This window comes from Erinaceus europaeus, chromosome 14 (assembly GCF_950295315.1).
Source record: "Erinaceus europaeus chromosome 14, mEriEur2.1, whole genome shotgun sequence".
NCBI classification, from domain to species: domain Eukaryota; kingdom Metazoa; phylum Chordata; class Mammalia; order Eulipotyphla; family Erinaceidae; genus Erinaceus; species Erinaceus europaeus.
Window position 1 is genome coordinate 27,139,877 of NC_080175.1, and position 23,459 is coordinate 27,163,335.

General features: G+C 45.0%; 1 protein-coding gene across 2 annotated transcripts in view; it reads left to right on the forward strand.

Annotated features, from left to right (window-relative positions):
* The window catches only part of ARMH3 (armadillo like helical domain containing 3), a 258,857-nt gene extending 236,279 nt beyond the window's left edge, over positions 1-22,578 (forward strand). For both annotated transcript variants that reach the window (XM_060171444.1, XM_060171445.1), the window contains exons 25-26: positions 16,891-17,007; positions 20,865-22,578. In XM_060171444.1, the coding sequence (XP_060027427.1) occupies positions 16,891-17,007; positions 20,865-20,957 (210 nt within the window). In that variant the 3' untranslated portion in view covers positions 20,958-22,578. The remainder of the gene's footprint in view (positions 1-16,890; positions 17,008-20,864) is intronic.
* Positions 22,579-23,459: the final 881 nt, after the last annotated feature.

The window sequence follows — 23,459 nt, forward strand, 5'->3', positions numbered from 1 at the left end:
CTGGTAGATCCCAGTTTACCACAATGGAGGTTAGCTTCACAAACCATGGAATGGTATTATACTATTTATCCTTCTTTCTTTATCTCTCATCCTTTATCTGGGAAAAAAATTAATCCATCAAGAGCTGTGGGATCACTTAGGCACAAAGCCCCAGCAAAACCCTTGCAGGAAAAAAAAAAGTAAAAATCATATCTGCCTGTAAGGATCTCACAGTATGCAAATAATCAAAATTGCTGCTTTCTGGCTTAAACTTTTGTCTGTGTTTTCTCCTGTAAACCTCTCTGAGCTGATGTATTTGGAGTGCTTGCAACAGCACACCCCTCCCCACTTTTACAATTGAAGGAGAACTGTTATATTTCTTTGTTCTTCTTGTACCCTAGTGAATTATTGCTTTGTTGTAGACTCATAAACAGCTGCCTGATGACTGTTCACTTGAGTGGGTTTCCATAAGGAGAGCCATGATCAGCTCCTATCTTTCACCCCTGCCCCACTGCAAGCAGAGGCAAAAGCAGAATTTTTGTTAGATGTCTATAGTAAAGGCAGAAGCCAATAAGTCCCTGAGCTTCACAAATTGAGTTTGCCCAGAAGGTTCAAATGAATATACTCACTTGAAAAAAATTCATAGGGACTGGGGATATAGCATAATGGTTATAAAATGCAGGTGGGGGTTAATTAGGTGATTAATGTTTTACATTCAACAGTAAATACAGTAGTTTGTACATGCATAACATTTCCCAGTTTTCCACATCACAATTCAACCCCCACTGGGTACTTTGCTGCCATCATGTTCCAGGACTTGAACCCTCCCTCCCACCCAACCCCAGTCTTTGACTTTGGTGCAATACACCAGCTCCAGTCCAGGTTCTGTTCAGTGTTTTCTCTTCTGATCTTGTTTATCAACTTCTGCTTATGAGTGAGATCATCCCTAAAATGTAGTTTTTATGCAAAAAAAAAAGAGTTTCATGGATGACGTACCAAAGGTCCGACCCAGTTTTAATCCCTAACACCACCATAAACCAGAGCTGAGCAATGCTCTGGTAGAAAAAAATAATAATAATAGGGAGTCAGGCGGTAGCACAGCTGGTTAAATGCAGGTGGCACAAGGCACAAAGACTTGTGTAAGGATCCCGGTTCCAGCCCCCGGCTCCCCACCTGCAAGGGAGTCGATTCACAAGTGGTGAAGCAGGTCTGCAGGTGTCTATCTTTCTCACTCTGTCTTCCCCTCCTCTCTCCATTTCTCTCTGTCCTATCCAATAATGACATCAACAACTACAGCAATATAACAACAAGGGCAACAAAATGGAATAAATAAATATTTAAAAAAATTTTTTTGATTAAAAAAATTAATGGGACAATGTGGTGGCCCCCTCAGTAGAGCACACATATCACCATGTGCAAGGACCCAGGTTCAGGCTCCCAGACCTCCCGCACACACGGTATGGAAGTAATCCTTCTCCCTTCTCCCCTGTCCCCATTTCTATTAAAGAAGTAGTAGGAAAAGGAGAAGAAGAAAGGAAAAGGAAAAAAGTAACTGCAAAGAACCTTGAAGGCAAGGACCGGCATAAAGATCCTGGTTCGAGCCCCTGGCTCCCCACCTGCAGTGGGGTCGCTTCACAAGTGGTGAAGCAGGTCTGCAGGTGTCTATCTTTCTCTCCCCCTCTCTGTCTTCCCCTCCTCTCGATTTCTCTCTGTCCTATCTAACAATGACAATATCAATGACAATGATAATAATAACCACAACAACGATTAAAAAAATAGATAAATAAAAAAATAGGGAAAACGGGAAAAAATAGCCTCCAGGAGCAGTGGATTCATGGTGTCACCAAGCCCCAGCAATAACTCTGGAGGCAAAAAAAAAAAAAAGAAGTCACGCCTTTTTTTAAATTTTTTTTTTTTTTTGCATAGAGAGAGAAATGGAGATGGAAAGCAGAGATAGAGAGGGAGAAAGAAAGTGAGATACTTGCAGCAATATTTTACTACTGTGAAGCTTCCCCCCTTCAGATGGGGACCAGGGGCTTTGAACCGAGGTCCTTGCACACTGTACTGTGAGCGCTTAACCAGGTGCAGAACACTTAACCAGGTGTACTACTACCACCTGGCCCTGCTAAATTTCTTTAATAGATTTAAAGGTAGATTTTCTACTTCTTCGTTGCCAATTTAGTTTATTTGCTGTCAAATAATATTTTCAGCCATATAGGTTAAGTTTGCTGGCATAAGTTTTTTTTTTATGTTTGTTTTTGTTATCAGAGCACTGTTAAGCTCTGGCTTATGGTGGTGTGGGGGACTGAACATGGGACTTTGGAGCCTCAGGCATGAGAGTCTGTCTGCATAACCATTATGCTATCTACCCTCCACCGGCATACGTTTTTTATGATACTCCTTTTAGGGCCCATCCTGTTACAGTAGCAGCTTGCATGCCTGGGGCCCCAGAAGCCCCATGTTCAATCCTTGGTACCACCTTATGCCAGACCTGAACTGTATTCTGCTTTCTCTCTTTGTCATAAACTAAATAAACATGCTATTCCTCTTACCCTTGACTTAGTTATGAGACTTATAGCGGTCTCCTCTATTTTTCCTTCATGATATGAGGAATGTGCATCTCTTCTATTTTGTTCCTGTTTAGTCTATCTAAAAGTTTATCAATTTTGTTAATCTTTTCAAGAATCAGCTTTTGTTTGTTTTTACCAAAGCAGCACTGCTCAGCTCTGGTTTATGGGGTGCAGGGGACTGAACCTGGGACTTTGGAGACTCAGGCATAAAAGTCTCTTTACATAGCCATTAGCTATCTACCCCTGCCCCCAAAATCAGCTGTTTTCATTTGATTTTTTTTTTCTTTGCCTCCTGGGTTATTGCTGGGGCTTGGTGCCTGCACTACAAATCCACTGCTCCTGGAGGCTATTTTTTCCCTTTTGTTGCCCTTGCTGTTTACCATTGTTGTTGTTATTGTTATTGTTGCCACTGCTGTTGTTGTTGGATACGACAGAGAGAAATGGAGAGAGGAGGGGAAGACACAGAGGGGGAGAGAAAGATAGACACCTGCAGACCTGCTTCACCGCCTGTGAAGCGACTCCCCTGCAGGTGGGGAGCCGGGGGCTCCAACAGGGATTCTTCTGCCAGTCCTTGCGCTTTAACCCATATGCGCTTAATCCGCTGCGTTACCACCCGACTCTCTTAAAAAAAATTTTTTTAATCTTTATTTATTGGATAAAGATAGCCAGAAATCAAGAGGGAAGGGGGTGATAGAGAGGGAGAGAGACAGAGAGATACCTGCAGCACTGCTTCACCACTTGCAAAGCTTTCCCCCTGCAGGTGGGGACCAGGGGCTCGAACCTGTGTCCTTGCGCATTGTAATACATGCCTTCAATCAGGTGCGCCACCACCTGGCCCCAGTAGTAATTTTTCTAGGGATACAATGTCACCTCTTTCTAATGATGTTACTATGCCATGCTTATCACTAAAGTACCAGTATCCCCCCGACCAAAGTAGACTGAATTCCTTTTTTTAAAAAAACTTTTTAATATTTATTTATTTATTTTCCCTTTTGTTGCCCTTGTTGTTTTTCACTGTTGTTGTAGTTATTGATATTGTCGTTGTTGGATAGGACAGAGAGAAATGGAGAGAGGAGGGGAAGACAGAGGGGGGAGAGAAAGACAGACACCTGCAGACCTTCTTCACCACCTGTGAAGCCACTCCCCTGCAGGTGGGGAGCCGGGGGCTCAAACTGGGATATTTACTTCAGTCCTTGTGCTTTGCATCACGTGCGCTTAACCCGCTGTGCCACTGCCTGATTCCCTGAACTCCTTCTGTTCTTCCAACCTCCTCTCCTCTTCTTCAGGAAAGAGATCATGTAGTGGGTTATCTTTAAGAAATATTAAGGGGCCGGGTGGTGGAGCACGTGGTTGAGTGCACGTGTTACAATGCTTGAGGTCAAACTGGGACCTCATGTTTGAGAATCCAGCACTACCCACTGTGCCACCTCTTTGCCTTTTCAACAATACAGAGTCTTGGTTTGCACTGACTATTTTTCCCACCCAACTTATATTTAAAGTTTAGAATGGAGAAAACTTTTTTTTTATTGCTAGAGATAATCTTTTATTTTATTTTATTTTATTTTGGATAGACAGAAATCGAGAGGGAAGGGGGAGGTAGAGGGTGGAGGGGAACACATAGATAGATAGATAGACAGACAGACACCTGTTGCAGTTTCATTGTTTGTGAAGTTTTGCCCCTGCAGGTGAGGACTTGGGGTTTAAACCTGAGCCCTTGAACACTGTAATATGTGCACTCTACCAGGTGCTCCACTGCTAAGCCCCTGGAGAAGACAGCTTCTGATAAAGTTTTTTTTTAAATATATATATTTATTTATTCCCTTTTGTTGCCCTTTTTTATTGTTGTTATTGATGTCGTCATTGTTGGATAGGACAGAGAGAAATGGAGAGAGGAGACACAGAAGAGGAGAGAAGAGAAAGACAGACACCTGCAGACCTGTTTCACCGCCTGTGAAGCGACTCCTCTGCAGCTGGGGAGCCGGGGGCTTGAACCGGGATCCTTAACACCAGTCCTTGCATTTTGTGCCACCTGCGCTTAACCCGCTGTGCTACTGCCTGACTCCCTTTTTTTTTTTTTTTTTCCCAGAGCACAGCTCAGCTCTGGCTTATGGTGGTGTGGGGGACTGAACATGGGACTTTGGAGCCTCAGGCATGAGAGTCTCATTGCCAGACCATTATGCTATCTACTCCCCATTCTGACCAAGACTATTTTACACAACTAGTTTCACTCAGATATGAGGGAGTATTTGTTTTCAAAGAATAGTTAATAAAATCCATTACCACTAAACCATTCCTATAAGAAATATTAATGGAAGTTACATAAAAAGAAAACACTGAATGATTCTATTCACATAGAGTAAAGAAACAAAGCAAGGTGGGGCAGAAGAGGGGGCACAGAGAGTGGAGCTCTAGACTTGCAAGCATGAGGTCCTGAGTTCAATTGCCATACTGCATGTGCCAGAGTGCTGCTCTAGCCGCCCTCTCATACTCCCTATCAATGTCTTGTGAACTAAATGAAATAAATCTTTATAATAAATAATGCAAGGGAACAAAGTTAAATGAAAACAAACCTTTAGACTTGGACTATTGACTTGAGGTTACTAAAGGATGTTGGGGTGACAGTGAATAAAGGACGAAGGAGGGTCTAGAAGACTTTGGTGGAACAAACTGAAATTGTACTTTTTTAAAAAAAAAAACTTTAAAAAATTTTATTAATTTGATAGAGACAGCCAGAAAGCAAGAGGGAATGGGGAGAGAGAGAGACGCCTGCAACAATGCTTCACCACTCGCAAAGCTTTCCCCATGCAGGTGGGGACCAGGGACTCGAACCTGAGCCCTTACACACTGCAGTGTGTGCACTCAATCAGGTGTGCTACTACTGGAATTGTACTTCTTCTTCTTCTTTTTTTCTTTTATTCACGAAGATAGAAGGAGAGAGAGAGAGAGAGAGAGAGAGAGAGAGAGAGAGAGAGAACCAGACATCACTCTGGTACATGTACTTCCGGGATTGAACTCAGGATCTCATGTTTGAGAATCCAATGCTTTATCCACTGTGCCACCTCCCACTGAAACTGTACTTCTAAAACATATAGTCACAAACAAATGATACCTTAAAAGAAAGAAATACATCCTAAATATTAAATACTAAAAATCAATGATTGATATTTCTACCTTAAGAAATCATTAAAAAAAAAGTTAATTATACCAAAGTACAAGAGAAAATGGAAAAGATAACCAGGTGCCAGGAAATAACTCCTTTGGTAGAGCACACATTCTACCAAGTTTGAGGAGCCATGTTTGCACCTCTAGTACCACATGGGAGCACCATGCATGACACCAGGGCAAGTTCCATGAACAGTGGACCAGTGCTGTGTTCTGCCTGTTTGTCTATTATTTATCTATCTGAAATTCAAAGGAAAAAAGTCTGTCATATGCAAAGAAATTGTATATACCACAAGTCCTCAGCTAGCTCACAGGTACACACAGATGATAATAATAGAAAACAAGAATAAGAGGGGGAAAATCAATGAAACGGTGCCAGGTGGTAGCACAGGGGGTTAACTGTATATGACACAAAGCTCAAGGACTGGCGTAAGGATCTTGGTTTGAGCTCCTGGCTCCCCACTTACAGGGGGGTCGTTTCACAAGTGGTAAAGCAGGTCCGTGGGTATCTATCTTCCTCTCCTCCTCTCTGTCTTCCCCTCCTCTCTCCATTTCTCTCTGTCGTATCCAACAACAATAACTACAACAATTTAAAAAAAAAGAAAGTTCAGCATAAATTTTTTTTTTAATTACTGCCTTCTGGGGTACAACTTTACCCTGCTTGAAGACTTGGGTTCAAGCCCCTGGTCACTGCATGGGAGCACCACACAAACACCATGTTTCACTAGCAGTAAAGCATTGCTGTAGTGTTTTCCTTCTCTCTTTTCTGACTCTCTCTCCCTTTCTCTTTCACACTCTCTGTCCGAGAGAGAGACAGAGACAGAGAGAAAGAAAGAGAACTAGGAACAATGGAATCCCTCAGGTGAGAATCCCCAGAAAAGCTGTGGTGGCAAAACCAACAAAAAATATAGCCTTGTATACCTTAACTTAAAAGCACTTGTTCCACTTGCTGAGCCACTTGGCTCCAACTTCACATTGTTCGTTTACAAAGGCTCAGCGTTCTCACAAACAGCAATGAGCATTGGAATACAAACTGTGTCCTTCTGACTGCCTTGTCACTGTCTCTTCCAGGTCATATCCATTAGAGCATGAACCAAGCTTTGTCCTATATAAGAAAAGTTTAAGCAAACAGCATCTGAAGGAAGCTAACAGTTTTTAACAGGGTACTAGTTAGCCCTTACACCCATGAATCTAGTTGCTTCTTCTCCTTGTCTTCTAAGATGTAAATTTGCTGGTTAATGTATGCAAACAAGTGCTAAAAATAGCCCAGCAGGACTCTGAACCTGAATATTCAAAGTATGAGTCTGCTTAGATTGCTTTGGACAGTTATCTAATGAGTACACAGCACAGTAGAGCTGAAACTATAGTTGAAATCTGTTGCTTAAGTGAATATATCTCAGAAGGGCACTTCAGAATGGATCAAAATTGATTTTGAAACTACAGCTAGTATGTTTGGGGAGAAAAGAGACATTCATTCCTACCCTTTCAACCTTTTGTTCATCTTTGTGCCAGACTTGCTTTTTCAACATGAGGGCTGAGCCTAAATAGTCTGCCCTTCAGGCAGAAGGTCCTCACGGAGCTGAGCTGCCACTGCTACGTCCACAGCCCCGTCAGAACCGCCACCTGCACACACTATCCCCACAGCTCCACCATGCACCCACTGTGCACTCAGAATCCACTGGCACAGATGTAGAGTGGAGTGGAGGTGGCAGTAAACAAAGCAGCCCGAGGATTTCCTGTCCTGAAAGGTGTGACAGGAGACCAGGGATACAGCTCAGTGGCAGAGTGCCTGCCTTGCGTGTCTGAGGCACTAGGTTTCGTCTCTAACTCCCACCAACCAAAAACAACAGCCTTTTTAAAAATAAATAATGTATTTTAATATTTATTTATTTCCTTTTTGTTGCCCTTGTTGTTTTATTGTTGTAGTTATTATTGTTGTTGTTATTGATGTCATCATTGTTGGGTAGGACAGAAAGAAATGGAGAGAGGAGGAGAAGACAGAGGGGGAGAGGAAGATAAGACACCTGCAGACCTGCTTCACCGCCTGTGAAGTGACTCCCCTGCAGATGGGAAGCCGGGGGCTTGAACCGGGAAGCTCACGCCGGTCCCTGCACTTCTAGCCACGTGCGCTTAACACAACATTCTTTAAACCAGGCTTCCCATTCACTGGTCAGTGATACAGCTGACTCTAAACACTTAATGCTACCAGCCCAACCCTATGTGAACTTAATGTGTGAGCACATCTTAACTTAATGCATGAGCTTATCTTAATTCCCCATTTTGTTAGCTGCTAAAAAAACAGGACTTGGCTGTGAGGGCCTTAGAAGCCTCCCAGGGTGCTGACAGCCATGCCACATGTCCTAGAAGGGTCTAACTCTATTATTACCATGTGACCTTAATGAGAAATTCCTTTCCTTTTTTGTTGGGCCTGAGTGTTACTAAATTAGTCCATAAGCATGTTGGGTATTTGCTGTTTCTTAGGACTCTGTTAGGCATTGTGAGAAATCTGTAGGTCTCTTTCTGGAGGGTGCTGAGAATCTAGCTGCAACACATTTGTTTTCAGGGTAGAAATCAGTAGCAGGAACATGTCTGTTTCTCCAGGAAAGAACTCACTACTCTGCCTGGCTACACCCGCTTATGTACAAACCCCAAAGCAGTATGTTCTTTCCTCCATAGGAAATATCTGGCAGAAACTTAAGACTTCTTTTTTTTTTCTTCTTTGTCTCCAGGTTTATTGCTGGGGCTAGGTGCTAGCACTACAAATCCACTGCTCCTGGAGGCTATTTTTTCCCTTTTGTTGGCCTTGTTGTTTTATCGCTGTTGTTATTGCTATTGTTGTTGGATAGGACAGAGAGAAATGGAGAGAGGAGGGGAAGACAGAGAAGGGGAGAGAAAGATAGACACCTGCAGACCTGCTTCACCACTTGTGAAGTGACAACCCCCCCCCCCACAGGTGGGGAGCCAGAGGCTCCAACCAGGATCCTTACACAGGTCCTTGTGCTTCGCACCATGTGCACTCAACCTGCCTGGCCCCCAGGTTAGGACTTTAAGTCCAATACGGCAAGTTGTTTTTAGAGTGATAGTAAAATGAGAGCAAACAATAACAGCTAGCACTTGGCACTTTGTAATTATTGCTTTATTTAGTGCTCACAACTAAGTCTGTATGGTGAGCATTATTACTATCCCCATTGTATAGAGGAGGAATCTGAAGCTAACCAGCTCTACCCTGCTAATAAGTGGTAGAGCTAGGATATAAGATTCTTTTCATTACACATGAGAGAGGGTTTCATATCAACAAAGAGAAGAAGGAGAAGGAGAAGGAAGAAGAGAGAAGGAGGAGAAGGAAGAAGAGAAGGTGGAGGAGGAAGGAGAAGAAGAAGGAGGAGGAAGAGGAAGAAGAAGAAGAAGAGGAAGAAAGAAGGAGGAGGAGGAGAAAGAGGGAGAGAGAAGCCAGTGCACTATGGTATAGTCAATGCTAGGGCTCAAAACAGAACTTTAAACACAAAAGTCCAATAAGAGCCATACTCTTAACTGTGCTATCTTGAAACTTTTTCAGTGTCTATGCATGACTAGACCCTTTAGTGACCCCCCCAGGAAGAATAAATACGAATTATGTTAGAGCGTTGAACATTTTAGAGCAGTAGTAGGGAAAGCTGTAATATCAAATTCAATATCAATTGTTCTAACTGCCACCTTTATGTGGACAGGTTTCACATTATGACTCAAACTAGTTGCATATAATTACAATAGGATTTTACTGGCACAAGTTTACATTACTGTACAAGCAGTAAAGAGTGGCAGGAGGTGTACACGCCGTTTAATGTGGCAGTTCAGGAGACTGGCATGCTAGCAGAGGAAGGTAAGTAGCCCAGGGCTCCCCTCCAGGCTCCCAGGATCACTTTTTCATCAAGAAGTTTCCAAAGTTCTCACTGAAGAACCATTTCTTGTGATGGAATCTACAAGGCATCAAATCTAATTCAATTTGATACCCAAATTTATACCATATTTCAGAGCTGCATTATCAGGACTACCTGTTGGACATTTCACACAGCTAGGTTTTTGGTTTTTTTCTGTTCTTGCCTTTACATGCCTGCTTATATTTGATAACATAAGTCAATATTTCTGTAATACCCTTTTTATTTCAATCTGGGGTCATTACCATGTTCTTACATGTAATATTTTCACATGTCAGGATCATTACAATACTATATATGATACATCTCTCATATACATTATCTCATATACATGATTGTCCAGTGGTTGTGTGAACACTGGGATAAGTTTGTCCCAAATCCTGAACTATTATGAGAATTGACATCCCAACAACTTGCTATGGACCAAACACCTGTTATTTCTCTACTATCAGCTTATAGAGTAAGCATTGGATCTCAGGCAGATCCCTCTAAATAAAGGAGAGAGACACAAAGGTAAAGTGTAGACTTAGGTCTGGTGTTGTTCCTGCTTGTGGTTTCAGAGCTTGACTCCACAGTCTGTTCTTTTCTGCTTTGTGGAAGAAATGAGGCTGAAAAATCATATTTGTTCATGAACAAACGTCTGAAATAGAGCAAATGACCAGGCCCAATGGAAGATGGATGAAGATTATTGTGAAAATTCTCTGAAAAGCCTTTATCTTCTCCCTTCCTTTCAACTACAGTGTCTTTTCAAAGCATCCAGAGATTGATTTTTCTGTGATTACAAGTTTGGCACGGTTAAAATAGAATAACATGGGAAAGGGAACATAGTGGTTACAGTCTCTGGAAAAATGGAAAATTGTGCTAGTGTTGTGAGAACTCATCCTAAAAGGAATTCATTGACTCCTTTTACCACTTTACCCCAAGCCTGGAGACCACCTGATGGCTACAGCTAAAGATACCCCAAAAATATTAAAGACCTTTGAATTTCAAGTTTCTAAAATGATATTAGGTAATTAAATAACAATAAGAGTCAGATTTTATTGATAAGGAGATAGTCTGTTCTGTTTTGTTAGTGAGTTTCACCAACTACCAGCAGGACTGAACAGTGTCTTAAGCTGCTGCTGGCAGAAACTGACAAGCCCTGGAGCTCTAGGGGACCTGGTGTCATTGAAGCTCAAGAAACAAACCAGGCCATCACCAGAGCTGCATTATCAGGACTACCTGTTGGACATTTCACACAGCTAGGTTTTTTTCTGTTCTTGCCTTTACATGCCTGCTTATATTTGATAACATAAGTCAGTATTTCTGTAACTTCTACCTTTTTTTATTTCAATCTGGGATCATTACACTGTTCTTCCCCCCCACCCCCTTGTTGCCCTTTCCTAGCTCTGCACAGACCATGCTTCCCACTTCTAAGAATTGAGTTTTAATTCCTTGAATGTTTATTTTATGAAAGGTTGAAGCTTAGATTATTAACTCAGAAAGTTAGTCAAGGCTGCCAGTACAGGAGGAACACTGGACTGGGGGTCAGAAAACTGCTAATTCCAGCTTTGTGTCTTTGAGAAAAGTATAATCTTGCTGGACATCAGTTTATTCATTGTGAAATGAGGACCATGAACTAGTTAGGTGATTTCTTTTTTTGTTTGATTGTTTGTTTTTTTCCCTTTTGTTGCCCTTGTTGTTTTATTGTTGTTGTTATTGTTGTTACTGCTGTCATTGTTGTTGGATAGGACAGAGAGAAATGGAGAGAGGATTGGAAGACAGAGAGGGGAGAGATAGACACCTGCAGACCTGCTTCACCGCCTGTGAAGTGACTCCCCTGCAGGTGGGGAGCCAGGGGCTCAAACCGGATCCTTACACCAGTCCTTGCGCTTCGCACCATGTGCTCTTAACCCGCTGCGTTGTAGCCCGGCTCCCATTAGGTAATTTCAATGGTTCCTTTTTTTTTTTTTTTTTTTTTTTTAGAATTTATTTATTTATTTATTTATTTATTTATTTATTTATTTATGAGAAAGATAGGAGGAGAGAGAAAGAGCCAGACATCACTCTGGTACATGTGCTGCTGGGGATTGAACTTGGAACCTCATGCTTGAGAATCCAATGCTTTATCCACTGCGCCACCTCCCAGACCACAATTTCAAAGGTTCTTTCCAAAACTGTTACTTCTATGGTTCTTCTCCTAACACTTAGGAAAAAAGATATGTGGGTACCTTTCATGTCATTCTCCTCAGATATGCTTTTTTAAGTCCAAGGTTCTAGCTACTGTGCCACCTCCCGGACCACTAGCCTATATTCTTTCAAACAAAAAGATGTTAAGGTTGACAGTGGGTACTAGGCACTCTCCAACTTCTGATTGACATATTGTCAGTTATAATCAGGGTCTTGGGGTCATTATAGGACATCTGTTTTCATATTGAATAGAGAAATTAGGCTTCCTCCTCACCAAGATCTTCTGGAGACTGAACACTAACATGTTCATTTTTGACTTAATGGTTAAAATGATCTGGGGATAAACAGAAGTACAGATGCCTATTGTCACCAGAAAGAGGCATTCATGATAAAATCAATAACCATTTATTGATCATTCATAAGATACTAGACATTGGACTATCATGTCATCCTCTTGTCAGCCTTGCAAGATTGTGTTATCCTCATCTTACAGGTAAAATAACTGGGGTTCAAAGAGATAAAATGTTGGTTGTCAGAAAAGTCATGACATATTTTTTGTTTGTTTAACTTTAATATTGGATAGAGAGACAGAGAGAAATTGAGAGGGAAAGGGGAGATAGAAACAGAGAGATACCTGCAGCTCTTCTTCACCATTCATGAAGCTTTCCCCCTGCAGGTGGGGCCCAGGGGCTTGAACCTGGGTTCTTGCACACTGTAGTACATGTGCTTAACCAGGTCCACCACTGCCTGGCCCTATTTCTGTGGTTTTCTTTTTTGCTTTTCTTTTTTTTTTTTTTTTTAAACAAATGGTGTTATTAGGATGAATGATGACAGGTCCTGATGACACAAACATTTGCTCTTCTTTTTTATTTATTTATTTATTTACTTTATTTTTGAGAGAGATTCAGAGAAAGACACAGAGAGAAACACCAGAGCACTGCACAGCTGTGGCTTATTGTGGAGCGGGGGATTGAACCTGGGACTTTGGAGCCTTAAGTATCTCGAGAGTCTCTTTGCATAACCATTATGGTATCTAGCCCCGCCCTTCTCTTTTTTTCTATGCAAAGATGTACCATGACTTCTCCAACAACTCAATAATATGTGTAGGTTTCTATAGTTTATTAATCCAGGATCAAAATCATGCTTCTCTGACCACAAACCCTGCCTCAGGCACTTCCCTTCCGGGGACCTCCCAGATCACATACCCCCTGCCCACCCTACCCTCAAGTTTGTTTTCCCTCTCCTGAGATAAAGTATATCATGGCAAAAGAAGAGGTATGGGATCTATGAAACTGAGGCCATTTGTGTCTCCCACTGAAATGCCAAAGATGTCTCTGTGGCAAAGTTCATTTATGCACACAAGGTCATTGGCTTTAGTCTTATTAAATAGATAGATAGATAGATAGATAGATAGATAGAGAATCCATCCATGTGTCCATCCAGGACTGAGTGGATGTGTGATTCTACTGATCCAACTAACTTTTTTTTTCCCCATTTTTTTAACTTCTGGCAGGGAGAGATAGATGGATGGGGTGGGTGATGGGGAGAGAAGCTACAGCACCGCTTGAACATCTTTGGAGCTTCCCTAGAGTGTCAGGCTTTTCCCCATTGTACCAGAGTTTAAACCCTTGAGCAGTCTAGGTCCCTGCACAGTTTAAAATAGGTAGGCACTCCCAGAGCTACGAAAAGATTTACTCTTTAATTCTAGGAACTGTCTACATAGCATTGTAGCCATTTGTGATGATAAAGCAAAGGAATTTTTCCAACTTGGCCACTTCAGTGATGTTACTTTTAAAATATATATATATATATATATATATATATATATATATATATATTTTTAGAGAGACAGAAATTGAGTGGGAATGAAGGAGATAGAGTGAAGGAGAAAGGGGCCAGGTGGCGGTGCACCTGGTTGAGCGCACGTTACAATGTGCAAGAACCCAGGTTCAAGCCCCTGGTCCCCCCCCCAGGGGGAAAGCTTTGTGACTGGTGAAGCAGTGCTGCAGGTCTCTCTCTGCCCCCCTCTCTGTCTCCCCCTTCCCTCTGGATTTCTCACTGACTATCCAATAAATAAAGTTAATAAAAGAATTAAAATATTGAGAGAGAAAGACACCTACAGCACTGCTTCCCCCCTGCAGGTGGGGGCAGGAAACTTGAACCTGGGTCCTTAAGCATGCTAATGTGTGCACTCTACTGGGTGTGCCATTGCCCAGCCCCCTATATATTATTTCTGAGAATGTAAAACATTGAAGAGGGGAGGAGTGTGAAATTTTTATTCATCTGGCTGGAAGACAGCTCATCCTGTTGATCACACAACCTGTGGTATATAAGGTCTTGGGTTCAATCCCTAGTACCACATAGGAATGATATTTGGTACATCTCCCCTCCCCACCCCCCTGTAAAAAATGAAAAAAAAAATGGACTGGAGAGTTATCAGGGAGGGTATAAGGACTCCTTAGAGAATGTGTGATCCATAGATGATTTACTGACTTTGAAACAGCCATTGAGCTGAGGTGGTAGGCATAGTTCTAGGAAGCCCACAAGCCCAACAGCTGGTGGAAGAAGGTGGGCTTGTACCTAAAGCTTAGAAGGGATCTCAGCCTAGGAGGAACCCTGGAGTTGCTAGGAAGCCATAAAGCTCCAAAGTTCCAAACACACTGGGTCCCAACTTGGCCCAGTATATGGTCTTCACTTGGGAATGTAATGTGATAAGGGCAGAGTCAAGGTGAACTGAAGGACAGCTTTCCCTTCAGTGAGGGAGAGAGGGAAGACACTGAGGGAGGGAGGGAGGTGGCTCACAAGAAAGGGCCAGGGACAAAAAAGGTAAGATAGGCAAGGTCCAGGGCAGAGGAGAGCTGAGGTCATGTTCCAAGTCCAGCATTGGCCTCTGGTTTCCTTCTAAGCATCCACGGGCCTTCTCTGCTTTCATCGTCCTGCAAGAAACTTAACTAAGCCATTCTGGCAAAAGTCAGCTTTAGAGGAAAGGCAAAGTCCCTGTTCTGAACAGGCTCTTGGGCTTTGCATTCTGCCCTGGCTGGAGGAGAAAGCCCACCCTATAAACGCAACCTTGCCCAAGGCCAAGGCTTATGGGAAGTAGCATCCCTCAGCCTGTTGCACCTTCTTTTTAGACTGGATTTGAGCTTTCAGCCCCTGACACCCCCTCAATGAAGGCTGAGTTCAGATTGCTGGATCATGGGCACTGCTGAGGCTTCTCAGAGATAGGATGTGGGAAAACATGTACTGTTATTTTTTTTTAATATTTATTAATTTATTCTCATTTGTTTCCCTTGTTTTTTTTATTGTTGTAGTTATTATTGTTGTTGTCATTGTTGGATAGGACAGAGAGAAATGCAGAGAGGGTGGGAAGACAGAGGAGAGATAGATAGACGCCTGCAGACCTGCTTCACTGCAAGTGGGGTGTCGGGGGCTCGAACTGGGATCCTCACACCGGTCCTTGCGCTTTGCGCCACCTAACCTGCTGCGCTACTGCCCGACTCTCACGTACTGTTATTTTATTCTGCCTGGTTCCTGGGGACTGGTTCCATCTTGGAAGAATTTTGCCTTTTTCTGGGCTTGAGTCACTCAATTCTGAGACAAGACCTTGGCTATAGCTATTCCAGCCATGAGCATAGCCCATTTGCCTGACCGGGCTAGATAACTTTGTGGGTGACTGCTGTTGCTGGGTACCAGTCCTTCTGCCAGCAGAGCTGACAAATGGAATTAGAAGCAAAGGAGCCAGCCTATACAATGAGTGACCTTGAAGAGCTGAGTGTCAGTGAGGAGTCAGAACCCAAGCATGAAACCTAGTTATCTCTATCCCCCAAACTTGGGACACAAATCCTCCCTGTGTTCTCTGTCCATACCATCTCCTTAGGAAATCTTGGCTTGCAGAAGCTACTGAGTAAAATCTGCCCTTGGCACAAACTGAGTTGGTGAAAACAGCACAGAGGACCCTCAGCCCATCTGACCAGCCCTTGAGTCTTCACCCTTGCTTTCTGTTGGAGCTAAGCCTTCTCATCACTCCCTCCTTCCTCCTAAGCTCAGACTGAGCTGGGAACTCTCTGTGATGTCACAAGCCTCCCTCCCAGGTCACATCAAGTTGCAAAATAGCTGTCATCCAGTCATCAATGTAAAAGATGATCCCCTCTCCCCAGCCTCTCCTTTCCTGCCAGCTCACTTCTAACTTGATGTGTTGCCTTTCCCACTGATACTCTATTCCTCTGATTCACAATTATAAGGTGAAGTCACATCAGCGCTGGTTTTGGCAGTTCTGTCCTTCTGGAAGGACAGAGAGCCAAGGTCCCCTGCGTCAGTGGCAGTCTGAGTCCACACCCATAGAAAGTCATGTTGGAGAGGGACCCCTCTCACCAACACACAAGATGAGGTTGACTCAGAGATAGTCTAGAAAGTGTTCCCTAGCAACCTGGGAGGTGGCACAATGGATAAGGTATTGGACTCTTAAGCTTGAGGTCCCAAGTTCAGTCCCCAGCATTGCATGTACCAGAGTGATGCTCTAGTTCTCTTTCTTTCTCTCTCCATAAATAAGCAAATAATATTTCAAAAAGGAAAGGAAGTGTCATCTAAACTCCAAGACTAGGATGCCCAAAATTTAATCCAGGAAATGGCTAGGAAGGCTGAGTTAGCTTTAAGAGTTGAAAACAAGTAGCAGCTGGTGCTGAAGAACATCCCAGGACTGAAGAAATGTGGTTCCCAGAAAGGGGAGAGGAAGGAGACACTGGCAAAGTCTCACTCAGCAACTGCAACAACCTGGCCGTAGAGAGCTGCGGGATGTGGCAGGGAGCACACTGGTGCTAGCGGAACACACTCTGTTCTCTTACCTCTCTCTTCCCATGTCCGTCCTCTGAGTAAATAGCCTCAGTGGCCTGGTTGCACTGCTCAAGAAAGATGGGGCATGGGAGAGATTTGAAAGAGGTCCTGTGGCCGTGCTTTTTCCTGATGATAAACAGAGAACAGTCTTTTGGGGGTGTTGTCCCAGATTGAGTGCAATCCAGGAGGGCAGCAGGAGGGACATGGGAGCCGAGTGAGCAGTGTTTAGATGGTGCATGCCCCACCTGGCCCTTGCCCTGTTCCAGGTGCTGGAGGTAGTACGAGCCAACTACGACACGCTCACACTGAAGCTGCAGGATGGCCTGGACCAGTATGAGCGCTACTCTGAACAGCACAAGGAAGCTGCCTTCTTCAAAGAGCTGGTGAGTCTGCTGCACCCCCATATCTGCCCTTGTCACTGGTAGATTCTTTTCCAGCATATTTGCTATGGAAAAGAGTGCTAGGTTCTGCTGTGCAGGTGGGCAGCTGGGGAGCATCTTGGGCGGTTTGCCTAGGGTTGATGGGATAAAACTTCAGTGGCCTGCTGGGACCAGTGTATAACTTCTCTCCCAAAGCAGTCCAGAAACAGGCAGTGAGAGGAGAAGAGATGCCCAAGGGTGCTGGCACCAGGCTGGGCAGGGTGAAAAGCCTCAGGCAGCATTACCCACCTCCTTTCCATCAGAGAGAGAGAGAGCCCTTTCCACAGCTCCAGTGGGGCCTGGAGCTTAACATGTCTTCCCATTGGCAGCTCTGGCTCATTACTCCATATCCTGTTCTCAGAGCAGCTAATGAGAGTAATTGATTCTTCTCCTCTCTGCACAATCACTTCTTTTTTTTTTTTTAATATTTATTTATTTCCCTTTTGCTGCCCTTGTGTTTTATTGTTGTTGTTATTGATGTCGTCATTGTTGTTGGATAAGAGAGAAATGGAGAGAGAAGGGGAAGACAAAGAGGGGGAGAGAAAGATAGACACCTGCACACCTGCTTCACCGCTTGTGAAGCGGCCCCCCTCAGGTGGGGAGCCAGCAGCTCGAACTGGGATCCTTACGCGGGTCCTTGCACTTTGCGCCACGTGCACTTAACCCACTGTGCTACTGCCGGACTCCCTGCATAATCACTTCTTCCTAACTGGCTCATGGTCTGAGTGCCTTTCCCCTCTAATACTCTGCTCTTCACTCCCTAGCCCTGCGCCCCCCCACCCCCCATCCAGCTTCCTGCAACCCCTACGCAGTGCCTCCTGAAGACAGGCAGCCTTTGCTCTGCCTCTCGGTCACCATCTCCACAGAATTGGACTTTCCTGTTGGTTGGCCTTTTCTGTGCTGTGCTCAGAGCTGCTCCCAGGGAGAGCTCAGCCTTCTTTCCCTGCCACTGTGCTGCCCTACTGTCCCTGAACATCCAGGCTGGGGGCTGAGGCCTCTACCCAAGTCTAGACTAAGGTGCCAAGCACTGGAGGGTAGATCTCTATGCTAAGCGCAGCCCAGTTCTGATCCTGACGTGGCATTCCTAGAATTTGGAGCTTCCCTAGGGTGAGCTAGTTGGGAACAGAGAAGCCAGCTATCTGTAAGGAGATAGCAAAGAGAGTGTTTAAATTTTTATTTATTTATTAAGTATTTTCTAGCATTTTTAGGTGATTTTTTAAAAAAATTTTATTAGTTTGGGGCCAGGCAGTAGTGCACCTGGAGGTGGAAAGCTTCACAAGTGGTGAAGCAGGGCTGCAGGTGTCTCTCTGTCTCTCTCCCTCTCTATCTCCCCTCCCCTCTCAAATTCTCTCTGTCTCTATCCAATTATAAATACACTAAAAAATTATTAGTGGGCAGGGGTAGATAGCATAATGGTTGTGCAAAGTGACTCTCATACCTGAGACTCCAGTGTCCCAGGTTCAGTCCTCTGCACTGCCATAAGCCAGAACTGAGCAGTGTCCTGATATATACATATATTGTTTAATACTGATTTACAAAATTATGAGATAATAGGGGTATAATTCCACACTGTCCCCATTCCCTTTTTTGGAAACTACAGTAGTTCTCCCAAGGTCACAGATATGAGTTGACTATTATTATTTATTATTATTTTTTTAACCAGAGCACTGCTCAGTCGGGCTTATGGTGGTGTGGGGAATTGAACCTGAGACTTGACGGAGCCTCAGGCTTAAGAGTCTGTTTGCATAACCATTATGCTATTTACCCCCACTATTAATTTTACTATTATTTCTATAACTATTTGTATATATGTGCCCCATTTTTTATGGTACTGCCTTGTCTTCCTAAGTCATATCTACACCTATTACTACTTCCACTGAATGTCCTTCCTTTTTTCCTCTTCTTTCTCCGGGTCCTGATGGAGCTGGAGTTCAAAGCCCTGTGGTCATCTTCCCCTAACATTAGCAGAGTGTTTTTTTTGTTTGTTTTTTGCCTCCAGGGTTATCACTAGGGCTCAGTGCCTGCACTATGAATCCACTGCTCCTGAAGGCAATTTTTTCCCTTTTTGTTGTCAGATAGGACAGAGAGAAATTGAGAGAGATGGGGAAGACAGAGAGGGGGAGAGAAAGATAGACACCTGCAGACCTGCTTTACTGCTTGTTAAGTGACACCCCCTTCCCCCCCACAGGTGGGGAGCCGGGGGGGGGGGGGGGGCTTGAACTGGGATCCCCACACCAGTCCTTGCACTTTGTGCCAAGTGCGCTTAACCTGCTGTGCTACCGCCCGCCCCCAGCAGAATGTTTTTATGGGGTAGTTGTCAAGTCTTTCCATAGAAATGATGAGATTACTGGGAACCAACACTTCATGAAGATAGTAAGTTGTTGGGGAAGACAGGATTGTGGAGGAGAGGGTTCGAGGAGCACTGTCCTGAGGCTCTTGAGCACTCGCCTCTGCCTTACACAGCTCTCCTCATATCTCTGTCTCCGACACACACAACACACACGAGGGAGCAGAGGATCCAGTAGACCTTGGAGCTAATGAGCCACCTGCTGTTTGCCAGGCTGCCCTTTGCTCTGCTTCCCACCCGAAAACTTCATTAAGTTCCCAATAGCAAAGCCAAAATTGAAGGAAGCTTCCTTGCGCTTTGGGGCCCAAAGCAGATGCACATTCTTCTCTCCCTGCCTCCCCCCACCCCTTAACTCTCATGCAGCACTCACATATGTTTCCCACGGGCAAATCTCCTTCCAGAATCCACTGAATTGCTCTATAATCCCACTCAGAGCAGGAAGTTTGGCTGTCTCACGCCTTCTCACAGTTCACCCCTGCTCTCTCAGATAACTCTTCTTGTAAGGTTCTCAGTGAGTGGGTAGAGAACCTGAGAGGTGACCAGTGCGGGCACAGAGGATATACCTCTACAGGCTATACCCAGCTTGGGGAAGCATCTCTGCTGTGGCAGAGAGTGCATGCCAACAGTGGTGGGTTAGATGTCGAGAGAAAATCAGCTCCTCCTTCCAAGCCTGGCACTTTTGAGCTTTATGAATACTGTTTCTAGCCTAAAAACAAAAACAAAACCAAAAGGGAGTCAGGCGGTAGCGCAGTGGGTTAAGCATAGGTGGTGAAAAGTGCAAGGACCGGCGTAAGGATCCCATTCGAGCCCCCGGCTCCCCACCTGCAGGAGTGTCGCTTCACAGGTGGTGAAGCGGGTCTGTAGGTGTCTATCTTTCTCTCCCCTTCTCTGTCTTCCCCTCCTCTCTCCATTTCTCTCTGTCCTATCCAACAACAGTGACATCAATAACAACAACAATAATAACTACGACAATAAAAAAAAGCAAGGGCAACAAAAGGGAAAATAAATAAATATTTATAAATATTTTTTTTAAAAACTAGACAAATACTAAAAGGAGAGTAAGGAAACATATCTGAAGAGAGGTAGCTCTAGAACATGAGTTCCTCTGACCTCACTTTCTCTTCCTCCATCAGACCACTAACCAGAGCAGTTCTCTGTATGGCCAAGGCAAGGCCAAAAACTTGACCTTGGCCCTCTTTGGTCCCCTGTCTATGCTTCCGTCTATCTCCTCAAGTGCTCAGGTGTCCTTCTCACATCACTGGAATTTCTGTCTCTCAGTCCCTCTCCTTTTCCTGCCTCTGCCATGGAACTTTTTGTTAGGTCTGATAGACACCAAGAGCTGATTTCCTAAGAGAGAATCTTGTAGCATTGCCTCTTGGCCCTGAGCCTTTGGTACTGCCATCTGCTGTTTGTAACCTGCTCTTCCCTTGTTTTCTCTCTGCCTGTGTCCTCCCACCATCCCCTGCCTTTCCAGGTTCGATCCATTAGCACCAACGTCCGGAGAAACCTGGCCTTCCACACACTCAGCCAGGAGGTCCTGCTCAAGGAGTTCTCCACTATCTCCTGAGGCCACGCACACCTGAGCAGCCACCAACTATACTGACCCATGAGGCTCCTGGGCTGGAGGGGGAGTGAGGGGAGAGGGGTCTGTCCCTGAGGTTGGAGACAAACTTAGATATCGAGTTCTCTCGGTAAAGGCGGCACTTCAGTGGATCGTGGGCAGTGGTGGGCAGGAGGGGCAAGCCAGTGATAATTGTACTTGGGGAGGGCTGGGTAGGCATAGGGAGGAGATTTCAAGAATGTAAGGTCTTCCAGGGTGGCTCCCTGACAGACACTCACTCACACATCCTGTGGAGTGGACAAGTTGTGACTGCTGACTAATTTTCAGGAGCTGTTGGGGTGGGTTGAGGCCAATGGCTAAGGGTCAGTGGCTCCCCCAGGCTTCAGAAACAGAATAACTCTCAGGTGGATGTGGAGCCATATCCTGCTTCCTTTGGGCCAAGAGCTGAGCTAACCCAGGCTTGAAATGTGTCCCTTCATTCCTCTGGCACTCTGGCCAGTCATTGGGACCCTCAGCTCAGGCTTAGAGGAGAGGAGGGAATGAAAGAGGCGCCTTTTTTGTTTGTCTATTTGGTTTGGTTTTCGTATTTATTAAACGTAGAGCTGACTTCCCTGGAGACTGGAGATTAGAGTTCACCCAGTGCTCTGCTGTCCAGCCACCACTCTTTGGGTTTGATTCCTGGCACCAGGAATACCCATTCACTTTCCGCTGCCTCCCAGCCCATTGACTCATCAGCACTATAGAGTTACAATGTTAGCTTTTCATCTTCTGTCTTAAGGGTGTGTGTGTGTAATTAACATTAACAGGTTTTCTGGAGCCTTCAGGTGCCTACTTTGCTGGTTCCCTTTCCAGCAGCTTCCCCATCTCCCCAGCCACCCCCCTCCTCCTGGGGAGCCTCTCCAGCCTCTGCTGAGCTCCCTGCTACATGCTCCACCCCCTCACCCGGCTGTTGTTTACATCCAGCCTGCCTGAGAGTTTCCTCTGGAGAGGAATCTGTTCCTGCTGTGGTCTGGTGCCCAGGAGGGAGAGGACCTGCTAGGGACAGGGTGCCCTCCATCTGCCAGAGGCCTGGCAAGCATCATGGAGAGACCATGCTGTCCGCCTGGGTTGTAGGCGGAGCAACACACAAGTATCCTGGCCTTCAGAGAGCTGGCCTGTGGCTCCTGCTTTGGACAGCTTGGGACTACTGTAGACTCGGCACACCCACAGCTGACTCCCGAAGTAGCTGCTGCTCAGAGATCCCCTCTAAAGCGCTTTGTAAAGCCCTCAGGGTGGCAGGAAGCACACAGCCTGGAAAGATGCTGAGAGTGTGCACAGGAATCCAGCAGTAAGAACAGGTCTGGAACCTCCCCTGCTGTTTTCCACTTAGCCTCGAACCTCTTCAGGATACTGGATCTCCTTGGGATCCAGAGTTCTGCCTCAGACACCAAGCAGATGTGCACCAGTTCCGGAGACTCCACCAACGAGCTGCCATGTAGAGATGTAGATTCATAGCGATCAGAGCTGGGTCATCTCTGATCAGTAGATGGAAAGCAGAGTTTGGGCATTTAGTGTTTTCTGCAGTGATAAACCCCACAGAAGCTGGAGCCAAATTGAAGTTATTAAAAATTGATTTGTATGGGACAAATCTTTTTAGTGTCTTTTTTTCCAACTTTTTAAGTCTCTAACTCACTTTTCACACGAGTGCAAGAGGGCTGGGAGGGGCAGGGGGAGGGTCGCTCACAGGAAAGGCTAACTCACTTCTCAAAGACAAAGGGCCAGCATGATGCTCACTGGGTAGAGTGCACGCCTTGCCACGCACATGAACAGGTCCAAGCTCTCCCACCATGTGGGTGGTGCTGTGGCACAGGGAAGGTCTGGTGGTATGGTGTCCCTCCTGCTCTATCTCTCTAGCTGAATAAATAAATTATCTGGGAGCAATAACGCCACATCTGGCAGGTTTGGTGGGGAAGGTTGTGTGGGAGAAGAGACCGAGTTAAGGTGATCAGTGCCCTGCCATGGTCCCATCAGGCTAACGGACCCTTCTCTGGCCTTAGAGGAAGCTGGTTTGGTTTAGAGTTGTAAACTCCCTTGCCTTGTTGTTGTTGTTGTTGTTGTTGTATTTATTATTGATGTTGTTGTTGGATAGGACAGAGAGAAATGGAGAGAGGAGGGGAAGACAGAGGAGGAGAGAAAGATAGACACCTGCAGACCTGCTTCACCACTTGTGAAGCAACTCCCCTGCAGGTGGGGAGCCCGGGGCTCGAACCGGGATCCTTATGCCGGTCCTTGCACTTTGTGCAGCCTGTGCTTAACCCACTGCGCTACTGCCCAACTCCCACACTCCCTCGCCTTATAAGTGTAAGGCGAGAGAAGGTGTTGAGGAGGCCATCAAGTCCATTTGAGCTGCTTCTGGATTCCTGCTAGCCTTTGCTCTGGGATATGCTGGGGCCAAGGTCTAGGGCACAAGGTAATAAGCAGAGGATCCCTTGGCTCATTCTTAGACACCTGTGCTAAAAAACCCAAGCA